Source organism: Mus caroli, chromosome 1 (assembly GCF_900094665.2).
Source record: "Mus caroli chromosome 1, CAROLI_EIJ_v1.1, whole genome shotgun sequence".
NCBI lineage: Eukaryota > Metazoa > Chordata > Mammalia > Rodentia > Muridae > Mus > Mus caroli.
In genome coordinates this window covers 154690915-154700106 of record NC_034570.1, presented here as the reverse complement: position 1 = coordinate 154700106, position 9192 = coordinate 154690915, and the positions used below count along the sequence as shown (strand labels likewise).

At 43.7% G+C, this 9192-nt stretch overlaps 1 protein-coding gene across 8 annotated transcripts in view; it reads right to left on the bottom strand.

Moving 5' to 3' along the window:
- Nucleotides 1–9192, bottom strand: part of F5 (coagulation factor V) — a 69049-nt gene that overhangs the window by 16209 nt on the left and 43648 nt on the right. For 6 of the 8 annotated variants that reach the window (XM_021171696.2, XM_021171713.2, XM_029482648.1 and 3 more), the window contains 4 exons: nucleotides 8306–9165; nucleotides 7219–7393; nucleotides 4229–4465; nucleotides 1543–1750 (listed from right to left, as the gene is read on the bottom strand). In XM_021171696.2, the coding sequence (XP_021027355.1) occupies nucleotides 1543–1750; nucleotides 4229–4465; nucleotides 7219–7393; nucleotides 8306–9165 (1480 nt within the window). Of the gene's footprint in view, nucleotides 1–1542; nucleotides 1751–4228; nucleotides 4466–7218; nucleotides 7394–8305 lie in introns of all 8 variants that reach the window. The other 2 variants (XM_029482578.1, XM_029482630.1) reach the window with 1 other exon arrangement.

Here is a 9192-nt window from a genome sequence, read left to right as displayed (position 1 = left end):
GGGGAGGGGGAGGGGAGGGGAGTGGAGGGGGAAGGGAGGGGAGGAGCAAGAAAACACTATTTGTAGTCTAATAGCTGTCTGAATCAACTGTATTCTATTTAACAGAATTTTTTGACATTTGAATTTTTAAAATCTTTAAATGTTTTCCTGAAAAGTAGACTTCATCCTTCGTGGGTGGGATTTTTACAACAAATCATTGTTTGCCTGCTTGTATCTCAAAGTATTTTTACAGGTGACATTATTGGAATTCTCCCAGAAGTAGTGTCAAATACAGAAGTGTGTCTTAAGTGTGTCACCGATACAGGGCTACCTAGCCTCAATGGTTGGCCAGAGGTGGCATCTAATGCTTGTTATAAAAATATCTTGACCAGTATTTGTTTGTTTATGTATTTATTTATTCTTTGAGACAGGTCTCACCGAGTTGCTCAGGCTAGTCTTCAACTTTCAACCCTCCCACCTCAGCCTCCAGAGTGTTGGGATTTTAGGCACTTGCAAGTTTTTTCTCCCCCAATATTCTGACAGACTCATTACCTAAAGCACAAGTCCTCAGTAATCAGAAGTTTCAGGACAACTATCTCCATTTTCAAACTGTGAAAATAGGCCTTTTTCACTTGCTTTTAAATTTATGTGTGCATGCATGTGTGCATGCATGTGTGCATGCATGTGTGTGTGTATGCGTGTGCATGTGCCCAAATGGCTGTGATCTGTATGTGTAGATAAGAGGCCACCCTTTGGGAATCTGTCCTTTCCTCCCATCACACAAGTTTGGGATAGTGGTCCTTGGGTTTGGGGGAGTGGTCCTTGGGTTTGGAAGCAAGTGTTCTTTGCTGAGCCGGCCTAGCATCTACCTGTCTTTATTTTCTTCTGATTTCTAGCTGTTGCTGTTTTGACTGTGCACTAAGCCCTTCGTTCAGCCTTTTTCTAAAACTGTTTTGTAATTAACCTGCCAATTTACAGGCCACAGGCAGATCAGGACGGGGCAGATCAAAGGACTTCTGAACCGATACTTTTCCTAGTGTGACCTCCTAAGGGCCGGCTGTCTTGCCAGTGTCCCGTTATGTGGCTACTCAACTTCCTAGTTCCTTAAATTCTCAGGCCACCTGGCATAGGTGCTGCCTGCAACTGCGGAGAGATGGGCCTCCAAGAGCCACTCTGATTTCAGAAGAGACACACATGTGATCATGTCTTCGAGTCAATACTCACATTTTTAGAGAAAAAGAAACAAGGTCATTAGTGTCATAAAGAGTGATGCCATGCTCATTCCAATGTATGCTGCTATCTGGGGCACAGTGCCCACTTTCTTGTTGGTTTGTCTGGCAGTAGCCCATGTGTGCTATCCTGCACTCTCTCAATCATCTTTAGCAGGGTTTCCTACCAGCCAAATCCTGACTTTAGGATGCTGACTTTAGGAATCAGGCTTAGTTGATGCTCCTGACTCCTCAGGAACACCTAAGGTCTAATCTTGTGAAGACCTAAGTGCAGGAACCGCTATGACCTGGTGCGCTTTTATCAGAGAGTAGATGGAAAGACAGGAAAAAATACCGTAAAACTCGTGGGAATTTTTCTCTTCTGGGGATTCAATTCTCCATGACCCTTTGGACTTTTCATAGTACCAGCTCTTCTTCTCATCAAAGACCATGAAGAGTAAGACAAACTCTCTCATGTCCATAGGCAGGTTGCTCTCCCTGTGAAGTGTTCCTTTCCGGCAGATCAGAATTGGGCCGATCAAACCTGAGTGGATGTCCCTCTCCTGGAGGAAAAGAAGAGCAAACTGCAAACACTTTCCTTTCACCTGGATCTTCTTTTCTCGTCTGACAATCACAGCTCTCACTTAACAGAAAAATCTCATTTTAGAGGCTCCCATCTTGATGATCAGTAAAGACTAAAACTGGGTAGTGATCCTTTATCTGAGGAAGAATAATAACATTGACAACCAAATGGATACCGTTTATTGAGTAACGATACTGTGTTAAAGGCTTTGTCTGTAGTAGCTTATTTATCTAAGCCTGACAACTATCCTAAATGACAAATGTCAGTGCATTCATTGACCATGTATTTACCAATTTCTCCCCTTTCCGTCTCCCACCTTCTTTCTCTCTATTTTGGAACTGGGAACTGGACTGATTTTCATTCCCAGCCTCTTGTAAATTTTTCAGGATAGGGTCTCACTAAATTGCTCACATCGTCCTTGCGTACACTCTGAGCCAGTTTCATAGCCTCCCAAGTAGCCGGAATCACAGATCGTGGCCCCCATGCACACCCTCTATCTTATTTTAACTTTAGAACCTGCGGTTACAAGGGTAAATTGTTCTCCTAGTGCCTCTGTAGTGATAGAATGAGTATTTACATCTACGCCTAGAAGAGCACCCACATAGACACGTCGGGGTGGGTGTTTCTCAGTGGCAAATATTTGCTGAGCATATAGGAGACCTTGGGTTTGGTGCTCAGCGTTGAAAAAAACACACGAAACAACAGCAACATCAACAAATGAATAGGAAACCGAGTCTGTGCGCTTTTTACTACTGGAAAAATGAATCTCTTTCTCTTCACTGAAACACACATGTGCATTTACTACATGAAGCATGTAGTTTTGAACATTGTGTATGCTGTGGAAAGATAAGTGAAGATCCTTAAATTGTCAGTGACCAGGCTATAAAAGCTTATCAGGACTGTTCAAAAAGAATGTCAAGGCATTCGTCTACACCCGGAGGGGGGCTCTCTCTGTCTCTGTCTCTCGCTGTGTGTGTGTGTTAAGTGGGAAATTGCATCCTCTATGACAGAGAGGCACAGTGGGTGGGTGGCCAGGACTTGTTCCCCTCACCTTTGCCTGAGGCTAACTCAGCCTGTTCTGTGCTGTGTCTGGCCCTGGATCCCATGATTGGTGCCTTTCCCCAGGAGCCCCATGTTCAGTGGGGCCCCACATAGAGACAAGCATGGTATTTCTTGTGGCACTGAGTTCAGGAGGCTCTTGGGAACTCCTCTGCCCTTGACATGGGCTCTGTTTCCTTGTTAGTTGAGCAGCCCTTCACATGAGGTTGGGGGCTTCACTAGGCCTGTGATGGCTTTGATTCCTTCACCTGCTTCCAAAAAGTATAGACCTCTGGTATACCGACCCTGGTAGAAATCAGCCTAAACCACTCATCCAGGGGCAAAGTGGAAGCCCAGATTCCTTGTCTTAGCATAGAAATCTGTGTTTGAGGGCCAATCTGAACCTTGGCTGCCTTTTCCCAGGTAGAGGGCTCTGTGTTTTGTTGGCTGTGAACCTGGGGAGAGTCCTCAGCCACCTCTTGTCGGGGTGTCTCACTGTGCAAAGGCCTTTGTGTCTCATGGTGAAGGGCAGCTGAGCGTACAGTAGGCACTGCACGGATGCTGGCTTCCCTCTGGCTTTCCTAGGCGCTGAAGGCCAGCCAAGAGGGCAGGGGGATTGGCACAGCTGGCCATGATCAACACAGTTTGTCTAGAGAAACAAGTTATTCCCACCTTCCTGTGGGAGCTGTTTGGGGGTGGAATGTGCCTGGATTATTTCTCTGGGGACACCGCGGCCTCCTCCCTGTGTCCTTATTTAACACAGAACAGGGTTGACTTATTATCAAAATACAAAAAAATCCTTTATTAGCAAAGGCTACTCATGAAGTAACAAATTGAATCTCCTTCTGGCTTAATGGGAGCAGGAAAAACTTTGCTCCTTAAACTCCCAAACCCAGCCTGTGATCTGTGCCCAGTTGGCTCAGTCCTTCCCTGGCCTTCTCCCGACCCCCTGCATTCCCCCAAAGCCTGGCTTAAGACTAAACTACTTTAAAATTGTTAATGATCTCTGTAATCACGCCTCATTTATGTAATCCTCATGATGTCCATTGGATGAACGCTTTTCTCTGCGCCCTTTCTGATGAACTGCATGGAGAATCCCTGGTGTTGGCAGCTATACTAGGGATGGCAGCCCTTTCTTGTGCCCCATAAAAAGCAGGAGAGACTTTTTTTGGTGTGTGGTGGTGGTGGTGTCTCAGGGTATGTTAGGTTTTAAGGCAGGCTTTCTTTGTGTAGCCCCGGCTGTTCTGGAACTCACTCTGTAGGCCAGGCTGACCTCAAACTCAGATCCACCTGCCTCTGCCTCCCGAGTGCTGAGATTAAAGGCCTGTGCCCCCACTGCCCAGTTCCCAGGAGAGACTTTTAACAAGAAATGGGTAACTATGGTTCTATGACGAGGGAGACATTAGAACTTGAAACCTACCACATTCACTGCAGAATAGTAGGCCCAAGCCCGGCAGGCAGAACCAGGGTTCTCTGGCCCTGAGCGCTTGGTGGCATGCCATACATAGGTGTAACTGCTATTGGGCTGGACAGCATCATCTTCCTGAAACCATTCAGGAGATTCATCTTCGTAAGTCTTCCCCTCTGAGGATTTTTCATAGGAAAGTCCGTGAGCATGAAGAGAATATGGTCTGGATGCCAAATTTTTAAATCGAACCTAGAGAAAACAAAACAAAAATCAAACAGTGACCTACAAATGTATTAACATACCAAGAAACAGAAAACCAAAACCACAATGCTACAGGCTGTGATAGGCAGTTATGATATCAGAGCTAGGGTATACTGGGTGCCTATAATTGCAAATTAATTTATGCATATTACTTGATCTATTTTTATCAATGATCACATGAGTTAGGACCTGAGCAACTCACCCTAGAAACACAAAATGTGTTCTTAGGCTCAAGCTAAGCTACTGTAAGTTACTTCTCTAATGGTTTGAAGTGTCCATTCCAGACTCGTGTTGGGAGCTTGTTTGGTCGTGGGACTTCAGGATGGTGATTATGCCATAAGAGTTCTGGACAACAGATAAATAGGATGGCAGATTCATAATCTGATCATATTGGAAGGTGGTGAAAACCAGTGGGTTGGACCTAGATGAAGAAAGAGGCTCTCTGGGGCACACCCTTGATGTGCATACCATCTGCTTGGTCCCTTTTTATTGTCTGTTTCCAGGACTCCACAAGAAAAGCAGCTATGCCTCACCTCATGCTCCCTGCCATGATACTCTGCCTCGACACAACCCCACAGAGATGGAGGACAGGTAACTATAAACCGAAAGCACTAAACCCACAAGCCAAAAGAAACCATTCCTTTTAAATAGTTCCTCTTGTATATTTTGTTACAGCAACAAAGATCTAACATACCCACAAGTGAGATTTGAACCCAAATAAGGTACAGTATTTGATTGTCATAAGCTTTTAGATTTCTGGTGAAGAGAGACAGACATGAGTGAACCCAAAGCATGACTCTGGATATAACAGGAGCTATGCACAGAGTGTGAGTGGGTTTGGGAGGGCCTGCCTTGGAAACACAGCTGCCAGCTGAATGTTTAGGAGAATTTGGAAGAACCCATGGAAAGGTTCGCAGGAAAAATGGGATTGGCCTTTGTAGAATGGACAAATCAGAAGACGGTCATTTCAGGTTCCCAAAAGAGCAGAATGATGTCTGCAAGGGAAAGCCTGCGTGTGGCTAGGTTGGGAAATGCAGAGATGGACTAAGACCCCTGGTGACAGATGAGACTAGGCATAGAGTCATCATCAGGCTCATGGGGGGAATCTTCTGGTTGCTTTCCTCTGTCACTTCTAGTGACCAATCACTCGACAAAACTTCCTATGTCTTCAGGGAATGTATAGAGCCATTAAGAGACTTATATCTTACTGTTGTTTTGTGCCCCCCAAACCATGTGTTGATGATGGCTTAGTCACTAGCCTGTGACACTTTGGGAGGTAAAACCTTTGGATGTGGGGCAAAGTCCTTAATAGAAGGAAGATAAGGTACTTGGAGCATGCCTTGAAGCGATCTCAGGACACTGGCACCTCCCTTTCTTTCTCTTTAAGTTCTAGCCGCCTTAAAGGAGGCAACCATCTTGTACTGCCTCCATGGAGGACCCAAAGCAAAGGAGTCAAGCAGCCACGGATGAAATCATGGGCTAAATGTTTTTTCTCTTCCTTGGATTCTTATCTCAGATGTTTTAGCACAGCAACAGAAAGATGACTAAAACAGATTTCCATTGTCTTTTATGATTGGTTGGTCTTTGATGTGTTGGAGTTCAAGGACAGGGTCTTACATATCACATGTTAAGTGGTTACTCTACCTGCTGAGCCATCTCCCCACCCTCTGTGTGCTCTTTGAAAAAGAGCAAATGGTTATTTTGCAATAACCATTTGGACAATTTGGCAAACACACTAGTAAAAGGTTATGTTTTTGGACACAGAATGGTTTGCTTTGGATCCACAGCATGTTCTCATGTGTTTTGTTTTGTTTGTTGTTATTATTTTGTTTGTTTGGTATGTGAGAGGTGAGGTAGGATGGGAGAAATAAACTCTTTTATGACGTAACAGGCTAAAAAATTTTCCATCTTGTCTTAGCTGAAGCCATCTTTGGTTTCTAACCTCTGCCTTGAAAAGTCCTGTGGGAAAACACCCAACATTGCTCTAGAAACTCATGGTCAAACAGCTTCAGCTAACTGCATATTCCTAGCTTCTGTTTTACTGCTTGCTTGCTTCCTTCTGCAACTGCCAACCAGGATGTAGTTTTTCTATGCTCTTTGTCTTTAAAAACTCTCTATAATATGCATTCTGTGGGGCTGCTCTGTGAAAGTATTTCTCTCTAGGCAGCCGCTGGCCTGCTTGATAAAGACTTCCAATTTGAATTCTGGTTGTGCAGATATCCCATAACAATAAAAATAAGCTATTGTCTGGGAACTGGATACAGGATTTTGAAAGTAATCAATGACTAAGTCTGCTAAGATACTTAAGAAACCGTCTCACTCATTTAGGGCAAAGAGACATTTTTACTCTGCTTCCTAGTTTCCTTTCATTTCACTATCTTGTCTCTTAAGAAAGAATAGGGACATTTTTATAAATCAATGCTATTGCTGTCCCCACCTCAGCCATGGGATACTGTTGACTCATTTTCCATGTTAGCTCAAAACAGGCTGGCTTCAGCTAGATATTTCAGTGCTATTTCTTCCAGATTAAATCATGTTTGCTGTTAAAAAAAAAAAAAAGTATAAGAGCTTTTCTGTAGCTCAAAAATTGTCAAATAGCCAAGCAGTCTTGGTGGGCAAAGAGCGCAATTATTTGTTAATTCTGAAGCCAATCACCTATAGTTTTGTTGCCTCCATCTTAGCAACGTTTGGTACTTGTGGCACGTTCCCTGGAGATCTAGCGGGTCCGGATGGTGACTTACTTGGATCACATCATCCACTTCAGCCCGGATCACAGGACCGAGAATGCCGAGGTGCTCCTCGTATTCTGCCCGAGGATCACGACTTGTGAACGTGCTATCAAGGTATTTTCTGAAAACGACTTTCTTGTATGTGGTGTCCTTTGGAGTGTGGCCTGTGTCTTCATGATCCATTTCACTTAAATGACAGCAATAGCATTCATTTAAAAGAAGAAATTTAAAAGTGTTGGAAAAATTTACAAGGGATAGTTCAGTCATTCAGGGTACCCAGGTTTGGTTCCCAGCACCCACTTTGGGACATTAAACCACTTGTAACTCCAGTTCTAGTTATTAATATAATATAATATAATATAATATAATGGATATTCTGGCATTTGGAGTGCCAGGCACACACATGGCTCACATACATACATGCAGATACTCATACATTCATATAAAATAAAAACAAAGAAATTGAAAAGAACTTAAGAAGTAATCTGCTTGGTAGAATAGAATATTTAGTAACCATTTCACCAATTAGCTAGTAAATATATGTAAATGGAAACACAGGTGACTACATGTGTTTTAATTTTCCGCTCAAATATATTTTCTTAGGTAAGACTTCTAGGATCTTTTGGGCTATGTCAAGTCTCATTTATTAAACATACATAGTATTACTATAGTCCACACAGTAAATTCCTTTAACAGTCCTATAGTATTTCTACAGTATGTATAATAATTTGATGGATAAGTGGCCTTTTACCTTAAGAGTGGCTATTCTGAGTTTTGATTTTGCTAAAGCATAATCATCCCCAAGATTTTAGACACTGCTCTCTGAGCAAGGATTTTCATGATAGGACTCTCAAGATACAGGTACAAAATATAAATGGACAGACAGGATACCACAGACTTCCACAGTAATGATTCATGTTTTGCCTGGGTGTTATCTAAAGCATAGAAGCTAATATTGGAAATGGCAAAGGAAATATCGCTGGAGGGTCAGACTATATAAAGTATAACTTGTTCACCATCATCCCAGAAGAAATGTTATAGGTGATTTTCATAACAGTGGTGACACAGAATGAGAGTGTAAAGAGAAAACTAGGCAAACCTTTGTGCAAACTCTGCGTAATCCCAGGATATTTCTTCAGCTGCAATATAGTAGAATTTTTTGTTTCCACCATGGCCGCGGAGGTACCATGCTGCAATAGTGTCAGGATTTCTGGAGGAATTGACATCTGTCCTAGTGTCTGTTCTGTAGGGGTCATTATAGGTTACAAAGTCGTCCTCGGCATAATCTTCATCTATTCTCTCTAGCTCCTCACTTGGAACCATCTCCACGTCTTCTCCATCCACTCTACTGAGACCTACTACAACAAGAGGGTTAAATTTCCTTGACAAAGAAGTGTTAGTGAGTGTGGGAGATGGTAAAGGAGGTGGTATGTGAGTGAGATCTGGATGAGGAAGAGTCTGATTCAGTTCTGGAAGCGATGAAGCCTGACCAGAATCTGGAGGGTAGGATGCTTGATCAGGGTCTGCAGAGGATGCTTTGTGCCCGTGATTAAGAGCAGGGTTTGTCTGGATGAGGTCTGGAGAAAGGGTCACTTGACCAAGGTCTGGGGATAGGATTATCTCATTAAAATCTGGTGAGAGGGTCAAGAGACTGAGGTCGGGGGAAAGGGTCACCTGACTATTGTCTGAAGAGAGCGGCAGCTGATCCAAGTCTGGGGAAAGGACTGTCTGACCAAAATCAGGAGAGAGAGTCAGTAGGTCTGTGGAGGAGGTCTCCTGGTTTTGGTCTGAGGAGAGAGGTACCTGACTCAGGTCTAGGAAGTAATTCTGGTTGTCTTCAGGAAAAAGAGGCACTTGACCCAGATTTGGGGAAGAGGTCTTCTGGTTATCAGGAGAAAGGGGCATCTGACCCAGGTCTGGGGAGGAGGTCTTCTGGTTATCATCTGGAGAAAGGGGCATCTGACCCAGGTCTGGGGAGGAGGTCTT